The 25,674-nt window shown below is 37.0% G+C and overlaps 1 protein-coding gene across 1 annotated transcript; it reads right to left on the reverse strand.

Annotated features, from left to right (window-relative positions):
* Positions 1 to 6,474: 6,474 nt before the first annotated feature.
* LOC135778929 (sterile alpha motif domain-containing protein 3-like) lies at positions 6,475 to 14,565 on the reverse strand. Its single transcript, XM_065289583.1, has 6 exons — positions 14,482 to 14,565; positions 13,332 to 13,426; positions 9,395 to 10,443; positions 9,015 to 9,170; positions 7,093 to 7,185; positions 6,475 to 6,998 (listed from the first exon to the last, which is right to left on the reverse strand). Exons 3-6 carry the CDS (start codon positions 10,427 to 10,429, stop codon positions 6,681 to 6,683), a joined length of 1,602 nt encoding a protein of 533 aa, XP_065145655.1. The 5' UTR covers positions 10,430 to 10,443; positions 13,332 to 13,426; positions 14,482 to 14,565; the 3' UTR covers positions 6,475 to 6,680.
* Between the last annotated feature and the right edge of the window lie 11,109 nt (positions 14,566 to 25,674).

Consider the following 25,674-nt stretch of genomic DNA (forward strand, 5'->3'; position numbering starts at 1 on the left):
TTTAAAATAAAGAATACTTGTGTGTCTATCTTTTGCTATCTTTTTAAAACCCTCTTAATTAATGCCATGTGTGGTGTTGAGTCCCTTAAATTCACAGCAGATAATAAACTAGCCTGTGATATACAATGGGCTATGAAACATCTCAACAGTGTTTCTATTTTCTGTCTAAACTGCAGCAAGGCTGGCGATTGCTACAGCTGTTTAAACTGCTAAAGCTGCAGCGATGAATTGTGTTGTCGTCCCGCACGTTAAATATTTCATGGTCAATATGAAGCCTCTCCCCGTGGACTCTGCCTGTGCCATGTATTAGGTTGTATATAAAGTCATTTGATCAAAGTAATGAGTTCTATTGTCGCCGCACACAGCTCTTTATTGGGTTTGGAAAGCTGCAGGCCAAGGCTGAGGAAAGTCTTGCAAATTAAACTGCAAATATAGACAATGTGTTTCAGTGCAATTTTTGTCATGTGCATTCATGTGGCAGAGTAGTCCCGAGTTGCCATTTTTGTATGGATGCATTGTATGTGTGTGTGTGTGTGTGTGGGCTTGATTTGTCCTTCGATGTTTTGTGGTGCATTTTTCAAGGACTTTAGTTTGTCCGCAAGTATGTAAGATGGTGTCGTGTCTATATTCTTCCAGAACTAATGTTTTATGAAAATGGATAAAGACAGCAAGGAGTTTATATTTTATAAAATGTGACATTGAAAATTCAGCGCCATTTACAATACAGCACAGTATAGAACATCATACATCACACCTAGGGCTGAGTGTACTATAAGAGAAAAAGTGAGGAAGCCAAGTTTAATTATCGTCAGTGGACATCCTCTTCCTCCTTTTGTAAAATGGGAAGGACAGAGCAGTGAAAACACAACAACAAACTGCCCTTGTGAAATAAAGACAGAATAAAAAAGAGGTTGTGTGACTGTGTCTGTGTGTATGAGTGAAGAGAGTATGAAAGGAAGCCTTAATCCCCTTCATGATAGCAAGTGTCACTGGGGACACAAACAACAGCAGCCGGTCATGTACCTGATCGAGGCATTGCTGGAAGGCCTTAACTGGTTTTACTGGACACATGTGCTGGATTTTCCCTGGAGAATCTGGGCAGATCAGAAAAAACTCCACACTATTCCGGTATCGACACGAAGACGAAAAGTCTTGTAGAAGATGTAAAGAAATTAGTGCTGCCGCGGTCTTCTCGAGTCCAAAGAAATACACGACCCAAAATGACCCGAATCAATTTATACCCAAACCCGATGTGCATAAATTTTTTTTGACCCGAGAACATTACCCGAGTCCAACCTGAAACAAATGGCAAATTTTTTAACTGACTGGACCCGAATATAAACGGCACAATGTGTGTGCAGTCTACAGCCCTGTAACACCACAGACAGAAAGAAAGAAACCCCGGTGGCCTCGCAACCCAGTTGGTCTGCTGCTCTATTTATTTTCATTTGTGATCTGACGACGACGCCGCTAAAATGTACATTTAAGATTGAAATCCTAGTCTGGCTCAACTTTAATTAACCTACTGCCAGCCACACGATGTCGCAACTGCTTCTGGCAAACAGAGGAGGAGTTGAAAAAGGACATTAATGCACAAACGCGATATAGTTTGGGTCGTCTCGTGTCCATTCAGCAAAAACACATTCATTTTAAATTACCCGAGACCCGATGCCGCTAATATTATACCCCGCCGGTGTCCGAGGCACACATGAAACTTTTAGACCCGAACTCGCTCGGGTCTCGGGTTGGACCTCGGGTTTTCAGATCTATGTGGACCCTTGAAGACCTCTACTTGGATGTGACTCTGAATTGGGGTAAGCTGCTCCGAGTTATCAGCACTGTCCTTCCTTAGGAATTAAAATTCTATTAACAGATCCATGTTTGTAAGCTGATGCTGGAGGAGGAGGAGAAGGAGTTGCTATTGCATCTCCCATGATTGTCACAACTCCAATGAAGTTCAACTTTGCATGGTTGACATCTTTGCTTTATATCCAAATAATTTATGTATTAAAAAAATGATGCAAGTTGCATTGGTGTTTTTGGAGTATAAACTGAAGCTTTGAGAGGAATTTAGGAGTCTTGGAAAAAATTACAACACATGCAGGTTATAAAAACATAGCCCTGGACAATGACTACAAAATATTACCACAGAAGAGGATCAACAAATATAAATAACAGATAAACTTGTAGTCAATATATGCTTTATTATCTAGAGCTTATCTATGCCTTTTTGGATATTTAAATAAAACCCAGATTCTCCAATAAACTGTGGTTTTTACAAATTATTTTATCCAATAATCAACAGATATACATTTTTAAATCTGGAGCAGCATCTAGAGGCAGGTTTATTATTTTAGGGTAGCAAAGTTAGACCCTGAGGCCTCCCTGACCCTAAAGTTGCATAAATATTATGGCTTCCCATGGGCTTACATTTCATCAGTAGGGAAAAACAAACTAAACATTTTGAGCAATTTTTGAGGGGGACACAATTTTGCATTCTTTGCATGGTGGTTAAAACGCTACTGAAGCATCTTAATTTTCAGTTATAGTGATCATCAATCTATCTCATCTCACCAATCACTTGTTTACAATTTTCTGATTTGATTGATAGATTTTATGTGAAATTTTGTGATTCAGCCTCCAATAAGGGGGTGCACATTCTGCAATCAACATCATGCATGGAGTGGTCATTACAAATGATGGTCCAGCAGCGTGTGTTGATCAAGTGGTGTCAGAGCTGATTAGGTAGCAAAGGGGAGGGACTGCATGAGGGAAGAGTTTTAATTGGGCTTCTAGGAGTTAATCTGAAGCCAATGTGATACTGGATACCTTCCCTGCAGGTGCAGTTGTCCATTCTGTGCCCAGAAAAACACAGTACATTGCTGATGCTTAGCCCAGAACACAGCATGACACGTTATTTTACCCATCACGCCCGCCAAGTCCGAACATTTAATCTCTCTCCCTCCCTGTCGCTTTCTCATTTTAATCTTCTTTTAAATAACACATGATCCGTCTTTATTGACAAGCGCATTATGACTTCAAGGCCATGGTGTCTGATGCGCCTGATGTGAACTTTGACTTTAACACTGAGCTGGCACATGGGTGTGTGTGATCTCTGTGTATCAGAAAGACACTGTGGCACCCTTTAGAAAGTGATGTCCAGTGGGCACTGCCATGTTGATTGTCTCCATGGAAACACAGTGTCCTCCGAATGACCTTGCCAAGCACCCAGCAGTGCTTTTGCAATTTATTGGTCAGTAAGATTTGCCAGAAATGCTTCTCAATACCAGAGGAAAAAAGGCATAAAATCAACTATTCATGTGACAATGAAATGAAATCTTCAAACCTGCTCTGTGCCATTTACCCTGGGGTAATTACTGTGCCTCTGAAATTAATACATTTCTGCACACACAAGCACACACACATGCACTCAATGTTAGTTAATTTGTCAGCTTAGTTTAATTCCTACACTTGCAAATTTCGCATTGTATTCATCAAGCACCGGAATGCATCTTTGTTTATTACGGTGGTGTTGTCTTTTTCATTAGGAGTTACTTTGAAGGATGTCAGTGTTATGTAGATGATGGGAAAGAGGCGAGAGACCCCGTGGACAATCTATTACGCATCATCATTAAGATGAGAGGAAATGAGCTGAGCGGTGATGGCAGAGAGCAGGAGAGTAAGATAGAGAGATAGAAAGAGGAGGAGAAAAGATCCTGGTTGGCATGCACAGCATGCGAGTCTACCACTCTGATTACCTCCCAAATGCCACTGAGAGCGCAAGAGGCAGAACAGGAGTAGAAACGTCATAGCACACATTGATCCATAACTGGCTAGGTGCGCCTCCTTTTTAATTGCACGGACACAGAAATCCATAATCATTATGGTTTTCTACCAGCCACTAATAAACAAAATGCTTTATTGGAGAAAAACCTGATAAGGTCACCTTTGGTGTTCTTTCTAAGATTTTTCTACTCCCATCTTAATTCTGCCACCATGACCACTGCCCTTCTAATTGGTTCTTGATGTTTCCATTTGTTACATTTACTATGAAAAGACAAAGAAGAAACACCTTTAAAGCTTAAGGGTGTTAGAAGTTTGTTAAAATGGTTTCTCCTGTCCAATTAAACATGCAGAGACAATTGCAACTATATGAAACATCTTTCGTCTGTTTGGAGTGACCATCTAGACCTAAATAACAACTCCGTATCAACCTATGGCATGAAGCTATGGCAGGATGTATTTGTTTGTGTGCTATTTTTGGAATCTTTCGACATACAGAAAGAAGCATAAACTCAAGCTATATATATGTTTCACTTCTGCTCATGGTTATTCAACACTTTCTCAACACTTTTTGTGCCACATACTGTTTGCTTTCAAACAGATAAATGAGGACAGAACCGTTTTCTGCACCCAGCATGCTGTCTGTAGAAAGAAAGTTTATCCTACAGAAACAAACAAAAAAAAAACTTCAGTAATGGCATCTAAAGAAGTGGTTTTTAAACTGGGGGAAGGTGCTCCTGGTGATTTTCTGAAGGCAGTCTCAAAATGTTGCTGCATTTTGAGTCAATTCAGCACAAAACACCGGATCTCCTGATACTGTCAGTATCAAAGAGTTTTAAGCTATATTAACAAGATGTGAAAAGATGCTATAAACTATGTGGTAATACTTCAGTGGGGACATTTTCTCACAAGTTGCCTATTATCTTGCATATTAGTAGCACAATAACATTAATATAAACAAAAATAATAATATTAGTGGGGACATTGTAGGTGATGGTAATTTGATATTCTGGTTTGAATCTGGTAGTTAGCCTCAAAAGTTTGAGAACCACTGAGATGAAACATTTCAATACAAAAACATAGCTTGTGGGATATCATTTAAAAGTAGAATGCTTCATAAAACAGCCTCTTAAAAGATCAATACAACAATGCTTTAAGATACAATTTCCTGCAAAGAAGAGTACACAGACAGAGATGAAACAAACTACATCAACCAAGTGCTCTTGACTTACATCTGTTGCAAAACATGATCTACAAGTAGAAATTTGGAGGTGGCACTTAAATGATAACATTTCATTTCATATCAGTATTATTGGACTGGACTTTATAAAGCAATGGAAGTGCATGAAACACCTTGTATAATTATCATGGAGATAAAAGCTAATTCTTTAAATTGCTTTTTTGTAAAGTGTCAAGTGTCTTTTGGTGATCTTCAGGAACAATTGTGCTATGAAATCAAATCTGAAGATTTTAGTTGGCTTGAACTATTACACTTGTTGTTAAAAGCCCCCCCCCCCAAAAAAAATAAATAAATAAAAATAAAATAAAAATAAGCAAAAACATAATTCTATGACATTAAAGTTATTTTAAATAAAAAATAGGAGGAAAGAAAAATAAATGATTAGTATGTAAATGTGATCTACTGTAACTGCACCGTATATGAAGGGAGACATTTAGATATCAGAGCCTAAAGCGGAGCTAAAAGGTTAATCATCCTAAGTGACATGAAACATGACAGGATTTGTGCTGAAGGACACATCAATTGGAATGCCAACACAGACAGGGAATTGTTCCGATTTGACAAATAATATGAGACAGGTAAATGGTCCCCTAAAATCCATCTCTGTGGCTTAATGTACTACACTCAAAAAAAATAATATGTTGGATTTAATTAACTTTTTTTTGTCAACAGGTTCCACCTAACAAATTTTGTTGAATTTATGTAACATTATCTATTTCAGTAAACTTAAGTTTTTTATATAAACATAATGCAATCTTGTTTAGTTGAATTGAATTAACTTTCTTGTTTTTGTTTTAAATAATTAACTTAATTAAGTTCAACTGAACTATATATAGCTTTTTACATTCAACCAAAATAAAAATCTGTTTTTTGCTTTGCATTACTTTATTTAGTTACTGCATTTCAACAATTTAAAATTGTACACATACATAATAAAAAAAATGTATACAATAAAAAGTGAAAATATGTACCATGTGAACATTGGCTCACTGTTTTCTCTTCTTATTGCAAGTAAAACAATTTTACACATTTTTAACAATAAAAATGTATGCAAAATCTTAACTCTGTAAACAATGTCTTACTGTTTTCTCTTACTATTTTAGGTAAAAAATATACAGTAAATATATTGAATGCATTTAAGAACACAAATGTCCAACAAGATTTATTTGTTCAAAATCTGTATTTTTAAAACTATTCCATTTCCTTATTAAAAGCAAAATACAATAAAATACAGAAAATAAAAGCACATTGCCTATAAATGAAATTAAGTGGGAGAAAAGTCTCTCTTTTCCCCTTTTTAAATTGGGAAAAGTAACAATGGATTTATTTAAAACAAGAAATACCAAAAGAACTGTAACATGGCAGAACTGGAACAAATGTACTGTAACAGTCAACAGTATACTGAGTATAATTATTTTTTAAGAAAAAAAATCTTAGTATTTTTGTCTTGTTTTCAGTAAAAAAATAAAAAAATAAAAAAAAATTTAATTTTATATTTTTGGTCTAAAAACTAGAGTTATTTTCTTAATTAAAATTTTTGTAGATATTTTTACTGAAAACAAGACAAAAATACTAAGAATTTTCTTGAAAATAATTTTATGCAGTGTAACATTGTGGAAACAAGTACCATCACTTGATCCTGACCTCAACTTAGTACTTAGAAAAGAAGCTTATTTTTCAGGACATGGACCTTGTTTGACAGCTTGTTGGCATCTAGCTCCATCAAAAGCTTTTGAAATATCTCAAAAGTGTACCTCAAATCTTGCGGGTAGGCCAAGTTGAATGCATAAATCAGACCAAGCATCATAGAACACGCATGTGCCACATTGTTAAGGTTTTCAAGTATTTTGATGCCTTCAATGATGATGCCAACATCTTGGTAAGGGTCTGTAGCATGTGCCCCTTCAGGGTTGATGACATAGATTCCAAGGGTGGTGTTGCGCATCAAGGTTTGGGCTTCTTCATGTTCAACATCCTAAAAAAAACAAATACAAAAAGAAACAATTAGATAAAATCTGGGTGAAAGGGGGAAATTGGTTTTAGAGATATGTTAAACAGGTTCAAATTACCATGTACTCCTTCACAAGGTTTGAGGGGTCTTCGTTCACATAAACAACGAGTGCTTTTAGGATGCATTCACGTCTTTTTTCGATGGAAACATTCTGAAAAGTGTAACAAGAAACCATTATTAGCAGGTTGCTTTTTCACACTTGCAAAAATGATTGCTATATACAAATTATCTGACAATGTTATTTCTATAAGGGTCAACTCCGAAAACAAGAACAAAAGAAAATGACCCTAAACCAAAAATTTTGCTATAAGAAAGATACACAATCATTTTTGATGTCCGAGTTATTCTGACTCTGATGCTTCTGAAAAATATGGTAAAAGGCTATATGCAAGCCTTTTTAATTAAAACAGTTTACATTACAGAACATATGAAGTGTTCAAAAGCAATTTTATCTTTTCTTTTAAATGAGCATTTTATATCAGGCGTTTAGTGTTGGTCTACAACAGGGGTGGCGAACGTCGGTCCTGGAGAGCCGCAGCCCTGCAGTTTTTAGCTCCCGATTAAACCTCACCTGTCTGAAGGTTTCTAGTAACTCTTTAGACCTTGATTACCTGTTCAGGTGTGTTTGATTAGAGCTGGAGCTAAACTCTGTAAGACTGCGGCTCTCCAGGACCGACGTTCGCCACCCCTGGTCTACAAATTGATATTTCAGACTGTGGATTTAGCAAGTTTTTAAGCAAAATTATTTGAGTAACGTACACTATGTAAAGAGTATTTACTAAAAATCATAATCTCATTTTGACTGAAATGGGTTTTAAAGGAAAACACCACTGTTTCACTATTTTACTATGTTATTAGCTCAACTTAGACAAATTAATACATACCTATCTTTTTGCAATGTGTGCAACTTAACCTTTGTACAGTGCGTTGTGAATGTGTTAGCATTTAGCTTAGCCCCATTCACTCCTTAGGATCCGAACAGAGATGAATTTAGAAGCGACCAAACCAGGGGTGGGCAATTCCTGATCCTGAGGGATACAGCCCTGCAGAGTTTAGCTCCAACCCTAATCAAACACAGCTGAAAAATCTGATTGAAGTCTTCAGGACTGTTTGGAAATTACATTCAGTTGTGTTCGATTAAGGTTGAAGCTAAACTCTACAGGACTGTGGCCTTCGATGCCCACCCCTGGACCAAACACTTCCATGTTTTCCCTATTTAAAGACTGTTACATGAGTAGTTACACGAGTAAGTATGGTGGCACAAAATAAAACGTGGAGAATTTTTTTAAGCAGATAAAAAAATGAGAACTACATTGTATGGTGGAAGAACTCTTAGTTTGCAGCACTTCGACCTCTGGAGCAGTAACAACATCACTCCTGACTACTCTCCCTCTCGCTCAAACTCAGTGAGAGGGGAGTGATGATGTTACTGTGCACTGAGGTCGAAGTGCTACAAACTAAGTGCTCTTCCACCATACAATGTAGTTCTCATTTTTTATCTACTTAAGAAAAATCTCCACGTTTTATTTTGTGCCACCATACTTACTCGTGTAACTCCTCATGTTACAGTCTTTAAATAGGGAAAACATGGAAGTGTTTGGTGGCTTCTAAATTCATCCCTGTTTGGATCCTAAGGAGGCTAGGCTAAATGCTAACACATTCACGACATGCTGTGCAAAGATGAAGTACACACACTGGAAAAAGATAGGCATGTATAATTTGTCTAAGTTGAGCTAATAACATAGTAAAATATTGAAAATAGTAGTGTTTTCCTTTAAAGCCACGCGTTAGTTGCATTTCACTGAAAAAAAGATATTCAGCCATTATTTATCCTACTGCAACCATTATTAACTTCAGTGTTCTAATTAAGAGAAAAAAAAACAAGAGGTATCATACCATGAGGCTTGGTGCATAATAACTAAAGGCTTATATTTGGGAGAAATATTGCCAGATTTAAAATGATGAGTTTAGAGAGCATACCTGATCCAAAACTGACATGATGTTGTTGATCTTCTGTCCTGCTGCTCCTCCTTTCTTTCTGAAAACACTGATAAGCTGAGTTGAGAAATGATCGAGCTGACCCATGAATTTGGACACCAAAGGGATTGTTGTAATCCTACTGAATTCTGCAGAAACCTAATACCAGTTTTAAAAGAACAAATCAAAATAGTTAGTGATATGCGTGACATTCCTTACAAGTATTATAATACAACAACACTTAGGGTATGTCTTTACCAACACTTACAGATCACATACAAAATTACCACAAATGAACAAACCAATTAAATGTGAATAATCATTCATTTCAAAATTTACAACCACCATCTAAGTATTTACAGAAAGACATTACAAAGACTTACCTCTCGTTCATTAAACAGTGCTGGCCATCTATTCTTAAATTCACCAATGCCAGGCAAATCTTCAACCACCTCATGTCTTCTAAGCGAAAATGTTCTGTCCATCAGCCCCCTGATAACCTGCTCATTGTTTCTTTTAGTCACCTCAGACAGTAGTGCAATTCTTTGATGTTCAAGTGTTTCTTTTGTTTCTCCCAGTGGGTAATCCGGACAATAGTTTACCTCAGCTTTTTTAGGTTTCTTCACTTGGTTAGGACTTCCCACTGATCCTTTTCGCTTGTGTGAGTTGATGTTTAGCTCAGAACATCCTATGTTCCTCAATTTTGTTCGGAAGTTTGCCATCTTGTATTTTAAACTTATTTTCCAGCCATAGTAGCCACTTGCAGAGCCTTTTTCTTTGAGGCAAGGGAACTTCTGTACCAAAGCAGCAGCTACATCATCAAGATCTGCAGTTGAGGGGTATGCCTTGTACTTTATTATTTCTGCAGCTAAAGCATCTAAAATGTCAGACTTCAGCTTGGTATTGGGGCTGAGAAGAGTACCATCCGTTTGATAAGCCAGCTGAGCTTTTTGCAGTTGCATCTCAGCATCAAAACTAAACTGTGGTATTGGAAAACTTTGAGGCCATACCTTATTTCTAACACAGCACAGAGATTCTGGAGTTGAATGTGCAGATGAATGTGAGGATGAGGAAGGTGCAGATGAATGTGAAGATGAAATGATGTCTGTGTCACAGGATGAGCCCGAAGATGTCTCAATTACTTCTGGCACAGATGGAGCAGAAGAGCTACTTGTAGATGAAGGCAACTGAATCACCTTAAGTGTGGCTCTGTCCTGTATGTCTGAAGTTGAACTGAGGTTAACAAAATCATTAAAATCGGGATCTTTGAATTGTATTCGAAAATGTTCATGTACTCCAAGTTGTGTTTGGATTTCTCTTTTAAGGTCATTCAATGAGTCTGGTATACCAGTTGGGAGAATTAACCTTTCACAGTCGTTATCTCCCAAGATTACTAGAAGCTTGGCTGTGCTATCCATTACATCAAACCTTTCTGAAAGAGAGAGGGACATGAATCTATTAGTACAATGCCAGCAGATTTATTCTTACTATTAACTATAAAATTGACATTTACTAGAAAATGAAACTAGCATTACATTTTAGAACAACATCTGTTTATCCTAAGGAGTGAATTGGATATTTAAAACTTCACATAAGCATATTAGTTAACACTGTGTGCCATGGCCCTCTACACAAAGAACTTGTCATGCATATCATGTTTGACAGTAGCCCTACAAGACTTTAATTGCTGGATACTGCACCTAATCAATAAGTATGTGTCTTTTTAGGGTAATCATTCGGACCCCTCCAACCATATAATCAGCAAGAGGGTATGGATCTTTCAACTCATTGTGGGGAATGAAGCAAATTTCATGAGTTGGTACCAATTCAAAGGCCCTGAAGTGCTCGTGATACCATGAAGACATTTTTTTGGCAATGAAAGCTAGACTGTCTTTGATTATACAAATTTGCGTAATTTCAGCAAATTCTGAAAACCCACAAAGAGAGCCATGGGCAATTATCATGCCATTGCGATATGTAATGCCATCATAAGAGACATTCCGAGCAACACTGACACTGGAGATACCAGGATACCTAGCATTGAGGCAATGTACAACATCCTCTTTCAGGACCTCAACAGCGACGTTGGAGACATGTGTGACCTGAAAGGTGGTCTTTTCACGGCTGGGTATGTGAATGTTATATCCAGCCATCAATTGGTGTTTACTTGCCAAAGTCAATGTTATGTTCTTGAAGCAATTTGTGTGCCTAACTACTTGTTTGAAGTAGCTATGCTTTGATTCAAAACGCAATGTCCATAGAAAAACCAAAGGACCAAAGCAGCGAATCATTTCTGGATAATGCTCCAAATAGTGATGTTTTGGAAGCAGTCGTTTACTTGGGAACAACAACTGATGTTTCTGACGGTGTTCAGAGATCTTGCATTCCAGATATGCAATAGTCTCTTCTGTATGAACCAAAGACAGAACCAGTTCCACAATATCCTTCAAGTCTAAAATCATGAGCCACACAGGTTCATCTGCAGGCACCAAATGTCCAATAATCAATGGCAGTAATCTTAACAGGCACCAATTTTCATGTGCGTTGCCACCAACTGATCTTCTGCTTGCAAAAGTCTGTGGCACCAGTTGAGGTCGGTTTGTCTTATCACCCCACTTGTACGGAAAATGATGAATAAGCTCATTGAGCCTATCAAGAGACAAGATCTTTTTTGAAATAAGTACAGCAAAGCACTCAGCCAGCTCAACTGGTACTATGCCTTCAAAAAGATCATGAGCCAAATCAGGAGGGTAGCCTGTTGTAACATTGAAGTACTTAAGGCTGTCACTGAAAACACATGCTTTTTTCACACCGATGACATTCACATTGTTTTCCAAAGCATGTTTCACATGCCCTTGGTGCTCTTCTGCAGTCCGAAGTGTAAACAAACCTGCCCTTACTTCATTGGTCTGAAAATCTTCACGTGAAGCTGTACAAAATCGACAACAGTAGTCACCTGAAAAGTTCTCAATGAAGCCAGCCATAGAATGAGTGGCAAGATTATCAGCCACAACACACTCGACTGTTCCTTTAAGGAATGTTCCTAGTTTGTGGACATACACACCTTGCTGTTCCAAAGTTTGGAGATCATGCAATAGAGGTCGCAATATTTTCTCAAATCCATACGTCTTCACATCTTCTGTTTTGCATAAAACAGCAAGATTAATTGAAGACAACGCTGACTGAAACACTGTTGGTACATTGCCCAAAATCCAGTACATTCCACATAACTTGTGTTTCTTTCTCGATGTCCCAAGAGGGTTGCAAATTTCAAAATCATCAACATAAAAACGCATAGATATCCTCAACTCCTCTGAGAAGAAATCATTTGTTTTGAAATAGAGACCATCTTGAATTGACCTGTACTGATGCACATCTCTTCTTAATTGTTGAGAACTATGACTTTCGACCACTTTGTCAAGTAGGTCATTCTGAGCTAATAAATTCTGCAAAGACTCAAGTATTGGAACATACTGATAGCTTCTGTTTCCCTTGGCTTCAAGAACATACTCTACAGGGTCTACAACTTTAAAATGTTCCCTATAATATTGTTTACGCTTAAACGCAGAGGATAGTGGACCACCACGCTTTATTGCGGTAAATAAAGGGTTTGTTGTACTAAGAGCTGTAAGAAGTTCTTTGACCAGAGATTCGTTATCATCAATTCTGTGCTTCTGTAATGTGTCTACAATTATTCTGCCAGTCAATGGAAAGGAAGCGTCACTTAGTAAATAATACAGATCCTCCAATAACTCATCAACAGCTGTGCCTGGGACATGGTAGTAATTCTCCAGCTTTAAAAGCAAGGAAGCTAATTTAAGCTCTACCAACTCAGTCAAGTTCTCTGGAACCTCATCTTTATCGATACAGCTGGAATTGTCATCTACCACAGACGCATCACTTTCTTCTGTTAAAAGACTGTCTTCAGATACCCCACTTACCCCTTGTGTTTTCACAATACCTTCCTTAAAATCTGCCAATGAACACTGACAGTGTTTTCGGTTTTTATGTGATTTAAATGTGCCATACACATTTGTTTTGAAAGAGCAATCCTTAAACATACAACTTACTGTCTCATGACTGCGCAAGTGATTATTAATATGAAGAAAGTACTCATTTAATGAAGGAATGTCAGTGGCAGTACAAACATGACAATTTATCATTGTGGTTTCACTAGAATTTTGCCTTTGAGGTTGCTTCTCACTGCCATGTGATCTGCTTAAGTGGGACCGCAGTGCATTCCATGTTTTAAAAGTGCATGGACAGTCAGTATATGCACATGGATATGCTTGTCTGCGGCCATAGTGTCCATGTACTAACCTGAAGTGTTTTAAAAGCGTTGATCTGGATGTGTGAAATGAGCCACAATCTCTGCACAGCCACTTGTGGGACTCCTGAGGCATAACTTCCAAACTCTGTTAAGCGGAAAAGGACGTTAGTCACCAATTAAATTGAATAAAATACTACTACATATAAAAAAATAATTAAACACTACCAACTGCTAAACTGTAGTATAAATGTTTTGGATGACCTTAAAAAACAAGTTACTTAACTAAATGCCAACTTATTTAAGTGTTAAATGTGTATTTAAGTGTTAAATGTGTATTTAAGTGTTAAATGTGTACTTAAGTGTTAAATGTGTACTTAAGTGTTAAATGTGTACTTAAGTGTTAAATGTGTACTTAAGTGTTAAATGTGTTTAGTTCTATGATGAAATCAAATAGAAATGCAAAGACCACAATTTAAAAGAATTATTAAAAAACTAATACTAAACCATGGGACAAAATGAATTTATTTGCACGTGTACACCTATCTGTTTCCACATAAATTGTGAGAATGCTCACTAAATGCTCCTAATTATCTATTTAATACAAGTATTTGTCTTTTTATGGGAGAATTTAAATTAAATCAAAGTGCAAAACGTGGAAAATATTACATAGGAATTAAAAAGCAATGCAGAGTGAGTGACTAATAATACTCTGAAAACAAAGTAAATTACACACGTGTAATATATCTGGTAATTACGTGGTCTGTAATGCTCCTAATTAGCAATTTAATGCAAGTATTTGTCATTATATGGGAGAATTTAAATTAAATCAAAGTGCAAAACGTGGAAAATATTACATAGGAATTAAAAAGCAATGCAGAGTGACTAATAATACTCTGAAAACAAAGTAAATTACACACGTGTAATATATCTGGTAATTACGTGGTCTGTAATGCTCCTAATTAGCAATTTAATACAAATATTTGTCTTTATATGGGAGAATTTAAATTAAATCAAAGAGAAAAACGTGGAAAATATTACATAGGAATTTAAAAGCAATGCAGAGTGACTAACAGTAATCTGAAAACAAAGTAAATTACACACGTGTAATATATCTGGTAATTATGTGGTCTGTAATCTGTAATTCACAATTCTAATCTATTGATAATCTCAATATAAATGCAAATAAGTAAAATATCTCACCTGTGTCTCCACATATAGACAAAACCTTCTCCGTTTTCTCCGCTTGTAAAGTAATTTTGTTCACAAGACGTTAATGCAGAAAATGGCAGACCGTAATCAGGAGAGTGAACCATGTGCGTTCTATCTGCGCATGCGCATGTGCAGCTCCACCTGCTGATCAAAGTGCGGTACTGCAGAAGCAACACAACTTTATTTCATTCATTTAATGTAATTCAGTTGTGTAAATTTGAAAATTACTTTTTCTAATTTTGTCCAAACTAAGATTTTAATTTTAATGCACAAACGTAAGTGTATTATATATTTCAAACGTATTTAAATTCTTTGAACCAACAATAGCTGTGTTTCATTTTTTTGAGTGTAGTTAACCGGGTCTGTGGACATCAGTCACAAAAGAGAAATGACTTGCAGCTTCAGCAGTATCATCTACTAATAATTCACAATATGAAGGCATCTGCATTTTTATGAAGCATTAAAGGCAGGATAGGCAGGAATTATCTAAAAAAAACTTTACAAATTTGTTTAAACTGTCTTTATATACCAATACATAAGTAAAATGTAAGTACTCTGAAAAAGAGAGTATAAAAATCGAGTGTCTGTAAACCTCTCACCACTGTTTTAAACACTGCAAATTTTTCCATTCACTCCACCCCCTCCCTTCTGGGTTTCTTCTAAAGCCACGCCCAAAAAAAAAAACATGAACGTGCGACGCTGACCGGCTCTGCTGGGAGCGCGGTGCATGTAGTAACATCATGTCACAATCGCATGTAATAATACACCTAACTTTATCACTATGAATATAAACAAATAGGATGCCTTCTAGTACTCACTATTAAGCCAGTGTTTTGCATGGAAGAGTTTCCGTGATGAAAGCATTGTTGACTCTGATGAGGACTACACTCCGGAGACAATACCGCTACCGCATTGTCGACTCGAGGAAAAGCCACGCGATATTTACTCTCGTTTGATTGCTTCGTTTATTCCTTTGTTTGCCTTCGCTGACTGCACATGCAGGTACTGTGAGTTCTGAATGCGCTTTCTCTGCCATACTTTTGCTCTTCCTAGAGTGCCTCATACACGTTCAAATCAATCGGGTGTGCGCATGTGTGGGCAGATCCCATAGCAACAGGGATGGTGCCATTGTCGTGAGAGAGAGTGATAGTCGTGCAAGCCAATCATTTGTTTTGTCCCGAATGGAAAAATGAGCTGTGTTTAAAACATTTGTGAGAGGTCTAAAGACACTCGAGTTTTATACTCTCTTTTTCAGAGTACTTACATTTTACTTATGTATTGGTATATAAAGACAGTTTAAACAAATTTGTAAAAAAGTTTTTTAGTTAATTCCTGCCTATCCTGCCTTTAAAACCATGTCATAGTTTTCTAGAACAACTGCTGAACATTGTGATAAACATTATTGACCCAAAGTCAGATTATGAGTAGGCTATAGTGTTTTCTGTAGATTAGGAAAAGTCAGGAAATCAGGGATACAGCATCATTTATCCTACAAATAATGCATGACCTCACACATTTCCAAATGGGAGAAAAGACATGTCTCTTGGTTTGTGTCTGGCGTGTTATATGCACCAACCAATACTCAGGCTGCAGTGTGACATGCAAAGTATGAATAATAAAAAAAGAGAGAGACAGAAGAAGAAATATTTAAAAGATTCAGATAGCAGGGTGATAAATCAAAGATAACTGCTGCAAACCCAGTGAGCCTGCTTATAATTGTGATACTGTACTAAACAAGTTGAATAAAAATGATTAAATATCTGACTACATTTTACCCAGAGTTGCACTCGTATGCCTTTAAAGAAAGAATGTTATGGTCTTTAAAACAGAGATTACAGTATGACCATTTTATTTTTCATATTGATTCATTAATCCTGAAGATTTTAACCATTGCAGAATGCATTTTAATCACATACAGTACAAGTCTTTCCCTCTGGTTGCACATAGACAATGCCTTTAGACATGTCAATAGGCAGCTTCACAGAAGTGCCTCTAATTTACGTTGATTTCTCATAAAAACTTCTCATAGCTAATTGCATCAAAATCAATATTAGAATGAAACTGATGATCTGATGAAATGGTTTTCAGGTTTACAAATTGCCTTTCAATTGGGCATCGATTGGACATGTTGCTATGGCATTATGCGGCACAATCCCAAATCTATTTTAGCAAGAGCACTCTTTGGTGTTATCATTATATGCCTGGCTCTTAAAGCATTTAGATCACCATGTTAAGGTACTGTGTACAAGATTAAGATTTTTTGTGAAATGAGGAAAATAACTAAAGAATCATAATAACTTTATACTGTACACACACAAATGCACGTTGTGGCTATCTCTTGGAATAAATCACTGATGGGTTTCAATGGGTTTGATGGATCCATCATGTAGGGCAATGATTACAACTGTAATTGTATGGTCTGCTATACCACACAGAATAGCCTCTCATTTGTCATCTGCAGGAGCACAACATGTCACGGGGACTGAAATTGGCATGTGACTTATTTTTCTAGCTTTCTGACCTCTCAGCTTTCCACAAGAGCATAAATCATGGATGACTGGCCCTCTTCTGCAAAATGTAACGTACAGCAAAACAGACACCATTGCAACATGCTAGAAATAATTCATGATCAACAGCCTAGCCCAAGTTTGTTTTGTTTGGTTCTTAAGCGTCTGCTTCTGGGATGTAGTAGCATTACATTTATGTATCGTTTAGAATAATATGGTTAAAACCAAGCTCAATCTGCTGACATAAATCCATTAAGACTTGAAAGCGTTTCTGCCATCCATGTAGGAGCATAATATGCACAAAACAACAAAACCTTATTCTCTTGTTAAGTATTATATAATTTACTAAAAGCTCCTTGGGTAGTAATTGCCAGGAGAGTCATCCTAATACAAACTGGGACAGAGATGGAGGTTGGCATTTGGTCTTGTGTCAAGCTTGCACCATGCAGGTTAGGTCTACCAGTGGCGTCCAACCGTGCTTATAATTCAGTGGAAATAAAGTGGCCTGGAGTTAAATTATTTAGGTGTTTACGAGAGCCAGAGACCGATGTCCAGTGAGGGTCTATATTGTCAATAGCACTGGGATTGATGACTCAGTTCTCCTGAAAGTACATTCTATTGGATCCCTGAAGGTAAGAGGAAAATCCTTATCACACTAGAGTAAATGACTTTCCCTGAAATACTTCCCGAAATAACCTGGTTAAGATGCTCAGTCACTCGACATGTGGTTTGATGATTTTCATTCATGCTGGGAGAATGAAGATAGCAATCTTTTAACAAAGCCTAACAAAGCCTAAGGTAGTATTTCCTTAGGACATTATATCCTATTTAATGTTGAATTACTTGATGTTAAGAACAATTTAAAATTTTCTCTGTCTTTGCTTGTGTCAGCCTATGCTTAACATTTAAGCAAATGAAAATGGTCACAGATTAACTGACTGCTAAAAAGCATGCACTCACATGAACAATTTCCACCACCATATACACACAATCTAGATGCTGGCAAAATAACATCAGATATTATATATTAAAGTGTGTTTACTTTTGTTTATGTAGAGTCATGTGCCATTGTAACCCTTTGTTTTGTTTCTATGTTTTGTTATAGGATGCACAACTAAGAGAACACTCACCAAACTCTTTTACAAACAACAGCTTATTTCCCAATCTAACAACTGCACATATACATTTAGAAAGCTGTTGTACTTACATTGTGTGTGACTTCTCAATGGCCAAACCCATGTGCAGCTTAAGCTGCCTTTTTAAAGGCTTACATTTGCCAGAAGGGCACTACCATTTTAAGTGACATCACAGGGGGTGATTAGGAAAACTAGAATTTCCCATGGTTTTCTGTTTGCAATGTTTGAAATTAACTTTTAGATTAATAGTTAGGCGCTTTTGCTACATGTTAATAATGTTTATTTTGTGCACTTTTGTGTAGTTATATGATGCTTTATAAAATATCACATGGCATGTTCCAGAAGTGGGAGGAGCCTAACTCTATAAAATGCCTCTGGTGGCCATTTGGAGGATGTTTTTTTTTGTTGTGTGTGAAAGTGCTGTGTTTCTGGGCCTAGATATTGGCATAGTTGAAATACACGTACTGTGTATATATATATATATATATATATATAAATGTATACAGGGACGGACTGGGGCTAAAAAACAGACCTGGACTTTTTCCCAAGCCGTGCGATGTCCTGATACTATGCCACAATACTGTCAGACTATTAGACAAGGATATTTAATATTTTGTCCATGTCATATTAAACTTTGATGTATAATAAGGCTGTGAATAATGAAAATAGCTAGGCCTTTTAATTTTGTCTGTACAGCTTTCACACCAGGTCTTTGCCAATTCCACAATACTAAACACAAATATGAAAGACAAGGAAAAACTGCACTCTGATGGAAGACAGACAGAAAGTGCAAGCTAGGATTTTTTGGTTAAACTAATATTTGGTCAATTATTTAGCCCCCTTTCTTATTAGCACGTTTAGAGTGGTTGCAATGCATGCCTGATATTTACCCGTTTAATTCAATACCTTAGTCTTCATTGTAGCAGAAAATGTGAGCTCACTACAACCTCTCATATACAATAAAGTCAATGAAAGCAATGAAAACCAATGCAATACGATGAATGTCCACCCACAGACTGTTTTTAAACGGGGTTGGATAAATATTTTGTGCTTTGATGTGTGTGATTTTGGTTAGATGACAGTTGTAGGTTACAGTTTGACAAGAGTTTACGGTTTGACAAAAGCAAAATGTTTTGTTTTATTGTGAATGTATACAAATATAAGCAAACACTTTGCCGTTTGAATTATGTCCCATATGAACAAAATGACAGAGTATGTATTGTTTTTATGTTTCCACTGTTCCATCGCGCCTCTCTCTGTCACACACACACACACGCGCGCGTGCGCACACACTCACATCACGTCTTTCTCTAACACTAGTTGCGCATTACGTTAATTTTCACGCGAGTTTTATTTTTTTTATATCGTGTATATTTAAGCAATATCGCTCGAGTAGGAGTGTGATATAGCTCTATATCATCACGGCTGTGATTAGGCCAGAGGCACGAGGCCGTAGGCCGAGTGCCGGAGGCAATCACAGCCGTGATGATATAGAGCTATATCACACGACTCCGAGAGCGATATTGCTTTTATACAACAGTTCGACGGCACACGTTTGAAAAACGAAAACTAAAAAAACAACAACGGAGTTATTTTAAAAGCCTCTTTGTTTGAGAACTACTTCTTCCGCCACGGATTTGAGGGCGGCCAGAATGACAGGTAAAACTTTCGGCTGCTTTGAAGCTCATAACAACTCAATGGACGGAAAAGCCGTTTCTTTATATTACCGTTTCTTGGTCACAAAGTGTAGTTTTAAGATTAGTTTAGTCGAGAATGTATATGTATTATATTTAAATCTGCAGTCGATTAGTAAAGATAGCGCCTGTTTGAACGAGTGCTTACTGAGATTCGGTACGAATGAGAACCAAAGCATGAGCGGACGTGAGTGTTCACTCGCCCCGCTGACCACCGCCCTCTCTGGGCTACATCTCTGACAGAGATACCCTGGCTCTCATGTTGGCCTTGTTTGTTTATGATCGTCAAAATGAGATCAAATCAGCAGTATGTGGTGTCATGATCAAACGATTACTTGTTTTTTTATTCATATTTAGTGTCTTTTGTGTTGTTATTGTTTTGGCGCGAGGTAAAAGTTAATAAAACTATACTTGTATAACGTTACTATTGCTTTCTCATTTATTCTTAACGCGATACGAGCACTCGATTATTATTATTAAACTTTGTTCTTGTCAGTACTATACAAAATGGTTTTTTATAAGTGTCAGAGAGATGTTTTTGCATGCTGCTTATAAATATACCAGTGGCGATATCTCATAACATGTTTTAATAGTCACATCACGATAAAGTAAATGATCAATGTCCACATTTAAAAGCTGCGGTGCTTACCTGCATTTCCACGGTGTTTTCGCGTTCTGATAAAAGATATAGCTCCAGAAAAAAACGAGTGTTTATATTCCTCTTTCCAAGTGTTAATCGTCCACACGATGTGACAAGACATTTCTCCCATTAACTTTAACGTAACATCCAAGAGCGCTGATCTTTGACAGAATAATTACTTCCGATTGGGGATTCACAGACTGATTTATGAGCTAGTAAACTAATGAGACACACGGAGAGTGATTCAAAACAGCGCGTCTGTGTTTTTCCATTCAGAGATGAGCCTGCTTAGGACCTCCATTCACTAGGTGGCGGAATAATACGAAAGGTGATGCGGTTACAGTGCCGTTATCAGCACAATATCGCATAGCTCTTAGCCAATCAGATTCGAGAACCAGAAAGAACTGTTGTATAATATATTATAATGTCACGTGTCCTGCTACTACTGGCACTTAGCTCTTGCTGATGTGAAGTTAACTCGGTCTGTCCCTCATCATGGGCTGTGGATGCTCAGGCTCGCAAACATAGACGCTCGCGAATTCCGGGAATCCGTGGACCAATCACGGCTAGTAGGCCGACTCTTCTTCCTTGTTTTTTTACACGTAGCAGCATATAAGTGATCGTATAGACGGTTTCATCGTACGCACGTGATACACGTCTGGATCCGAACCTTACTTCCGGTTTCGTTTTTTTAATGGTCTGAATAGTTGCTAAACTGATCTCTTGAACAAATGCCTCGTCGAAAATAACAAATGTTTTGGTTTCCTAGGTAATCTATGTGTTTTTTTTTTGCTTGTTATATAAATAAACTACGTTTAAAGAACTTTGTTGTTATTTATTCTTAGCGGAGTTTACTGGAAGTTACGTGCGGACCGCGACAGCCGCTTGTTTATGTTGTTACTGCTGAAACGGTCTATTAGTGCCTCTGCTGTTGGCTGTTCATATTGCGTTATTAGACTTTTTTTGCCATCGGCCGGGCGACGGCCCTCCGTTGAACGGCCGTTCTGGACTTTTCCAGAACGCACAGATTGCCAATCCGTCCCTGAATGAATATATCTTTTATTTTTATTTCTTTACTGCTTTGCTTAGTTTTGTCACTTAATGTTTTTTGTTTTGCTTGGGAACAATGATTTTTGCATGAAAATAAACACCTGGATTGGATATACTCTTCTAATGTCACTGACTTTACATCTTTGTTAGGGTACACCCTAATAAAAAGCATATATTAAGAGATAATAGAGATGTTACAGGTACACAGCTACAATCTTTAATATCATTAAAATTAGGATAAATAATTAGCAATTGTCTACACAGCATAGAAGTACCAACATATGCACAGGAAATGTCTTTAAATCAAAGAGGTTCTGTACAGCAACTTGATATCCAAATGTCTACTTGTATATTTTAATATGTTGAGACAAGACGAGTGGGGTAATGAAATTCAAAAGAAAAAGGCTTAGAATGGAGAGAAATTAAAAACAAGACAAACAAACAAAACACAGAGGGAAAAATCCCCCAGGCAACATCTGGTAGCAAAGTCAACAGAGAAAAAAAAAACATGTCACACTGGCAACATTAATAATGAGTAAATATTGAAAGAAAAATTGCCTCAAAATAATGAAAAACTGCTGGGATGTGAGGGAATAAACGATGAGGAAAAGACATAAAGGCAATGACAGATGAGAGGCTTAGAAACGTAAGGTTGTTAAATCCTGTGTAATTGATTTGTTTGTAAGAGTGTAAGCTGTGCTTTACTTGAGGTACGACTGCAAATGGTACTGCATCATTGTTTCATATGCCCAAGTAGCAGAGTTTAGATTTTTTATATGAAGGTAAGTGAGAAAGTAAGAAAAATTGGTTTAGGTACAAGCTCCAGAAATAGCTCCAGGTTTTATCATTAAGGCAATCGATGGACAAATGTCCCAAAATTGTTCATGAAATGTATTAACTTATTTGACAGAAGCTAATTTTCACTGAATAGTATCACTATACTGTATATTATGTGTGATAGCCAATACTGTAGGTGGACAGCAAAGGATCCCATAAAAGCTCCTTAACAGGTAAAGACATTTATATAAAATGATTTTTGTCAAGAATATATGGTATGGCAATGCGTGGTGGCTGCCATACCTTGGCTGCATGCTCAGGTCAATGCAAAATGACATTTTATTGCAGAATGAGAATAATATTTTAGCTGCCTAATTAGACTAAGTGGAAAAAGTATAATTAAAAATAGACAAAAATAATTTAACATCTTCAGTGACCCAGGCAGTAATGAATAAGGACCTGGCTTTTGATGCGATGTCGCTGGTTCGAATCCACCTTTTTGCTGACCTCAGTCCTCTCTCTTTTCCTATAATATATCACAATTAGAAAATGCATTTATTTTTAAGTGTAAATAGAATATATAGCTATTTTTATCTACTGTAAATCGCTAAGAAAATGTTGTTATATTCATTTATTTTATATTTTATTGCAAAACTGAGTTGTGTTAGTATTTTGTGCCACATATAATTTGTACATGTTTGAAAAAAGTAAACTGTCTTCATGGCTCGATGTTAGATTTTGGAAATACCCGACGTGACTGTTTATGAGGCGGACATGGGTGAGTAGCTGTTTCTATGAACTTGGCAACTTGCCTCAAACATGATCATGCAAGCGCAGAAACAGTGCTGTTATCCCGCCATCACATGCCAGATATGAATGATTTTTTTAAAATAAGGAACCAACACTACCCATTAATAAATTAAAAGCTCAAAATTTGGCTGTGTGCATTCCAACTCATTTAGACAGCACGGGTCACATATAATTTTCTCTTTAAAATAGGGGAACGTCAATTAGCTGCTTAACAGAGAATGTCAAAATGGTGCCCAGGGATTTGCTTTATCATAAAATTACTTCATTACACTGTTAATTGTTTAAGAGTCGTTCATTAATTGCAGTTTGTAGCAAGACAACGTACAGCATTGACAGTGTGTACAGCTTGCTCAAGTTGATTAATAATGAAGCAAAGCATTAAATTATGTGCTGACAAAGCATTACTTTAATTTTGTGTACGGTATAAAAACATCCAGTAATAGATAGTATTTTGTTTGCAGAAGCCTCTTTCAACTGCAATATAGAAAGGTGAACAGACATTTTAAAAATGGCTTGGGCTAGGGCAACAAGAGTTGCTTTCAAGACCAAAAGCTACCGCTTTACCCTACAGCCATACTTTACCAGCTGAACTCTTAAAGGCAATCTATTAATAATGTAAAGACAAGACAGTGAGAGAAAACAGCCTGTTATATAAATCTTATAAAAATGGTTATTTCCATCCTCTGCTGTATGAACCAGGTCCCAGACTTCACTTGGAGGCCTCAGTAAACTGCAGCAAAAACATATAGGCTACATTTTTTTTTTACTTTTACCATAAAATGCTGCATTTTCTAAAGTAATTTTTGTTTTAATGGTTCACTTATTTCAATTTAAATAAAACTGACAATCTACTGAAAAATCCATTAAGGATTGGAAACAAACACCTTTGCAGATATTAACAACATTTAATACAGTAATAGCTTAAAATGCTTTGGCGCGGTTTCCCAGACAGGGAATAGACTAGTCCTAGACTAAAATAACTATAAGAACTGTCCAAACTGAAAACAACCTGGACTGACATATATTAAAATACATCAGTTGCCTTTGTTTTGCCTCAAAATGCACACCAGTAATGTTTTTAGGAAGGCAGGTTTGTTAAAACTAGTTAGGTCCTAATTAATCTAAGGCCTAGTCCTGGTTTAAAGTTATCCCTGTCCGGGAAACCACCCCTTTATCCATGAAAAATTGACAGGAATATGTTGAATGCTCTGCCTGTGTAATGCTCTCCCTATAAGATGAACCACTTTGTTGTTTTATCACTTTTGTAAGTAACTTTGAACATATTTAAAAATGTTTGTTTCAAATCAAATACTGTTTGGAATTGTAATGGTACTGTATGTAACTGGAAGGACAATGAGATAAGGAGTGGAAGACAAGCAGATGGTAACAAGGAACAAAGATGAAAACTAATGCACAATTAACTACAACTGTAACAGGAATTACCTCTAAATGTAAACCCGTGATAAAAGGCAACGGGCAAGCACCAAGGTTGTGAACCACTGATCTAGATGATTTCCTGTAAAATGATTATGCCTACACTTAGTGTATTTCTGTATTTTCTATTGATTATTCGAAAAAGTATAAGCACTTGAAAGAATTTAAACCGTTAAGTGGAGCTCTGCTTTACCAGTGATTTATTTCTAAAGGAAGAACATTCTGGATCTCTTGGCTTCATTAAAATTAGATGACCTTTTCAGTTTTGATCCCTGGCTGTGGTAAAAGACTGGGCTGGTTACATGCACAGGTGAAAATGAGGACTCCTTTAGCATGTTAACCGCTTAGCCTTTTTCTTCCCCTCTTCTTGCTCTACTTCTGGGTCAGGTGCACTGGGGAAAGGTGACTTTGACATAGCGATTCATCTTGCTGCAGGCTTCATCTGCATGGCACACACCTGCTCAGAAATGCTCCTCTGCCCCATCTTTTATATACGTATATAAATTATTATAATCTTCTTCCTATTCCTATAAACCTATATTTATATACTCCATTAATAAATAGTTATCGTGAAAAAAATATTAAACATAAATACATATCCTGCTGGTTGGAAGAATGACAAATGTTTAATATATTTAAAATAACTGAAAACTTACTGTACTATCTCTTCTAATGGCAAGCACTAAGTATGCATTCAAAGCCACACAAAGAAAAATCCGAGCTTTTTTAATATTGCATACTTAGTTTGCACTGACCTTCAAACTAAACGGGAAACATCCTGAGATGGTGACTGACACATACTGGTGCCTCAGACCCATTGTCTAAAAAACAGTGAATTGCTTTTGTGGTCTAAAGTGCATTGGGGTAGTACCCTTTAAAGAGTAACTAAACCCCTGGTCAGAGCCTGACTCCACCCACTGCAATATTTGAAAAATGCAAGAAAAGTGGGCAGATCCCAACGGAGATAGAGGGGACGAACTAAGTGTGTGGTGAGATCGTAACAAGGGCGTGGTAAGCTTGAACCTGCTTACGACACAAGTTATTTCTTGGACCCAACATCCAATAGGAAAATTCAACTGCAGTAGCCACCGTTCAACCTGAAGAGGGCAGCACTCAGACGTTTTTACACCATATAT

The sequence above is a fragment of the Paramisgurnus dabryanus genome, chromosome 2 (assembly GCF_030506205.2).
Source record: "Paramisgurnus dabryanus chromosome 2, PD_genome_1.1, whole genome shotgun sequence".
NCBI lineage: Eukaryota > Metazoa > Chordata > Actinopteri > Cypriniformes > Cobitidae > Paramisgurnus > Paramisgurnus dabryanus.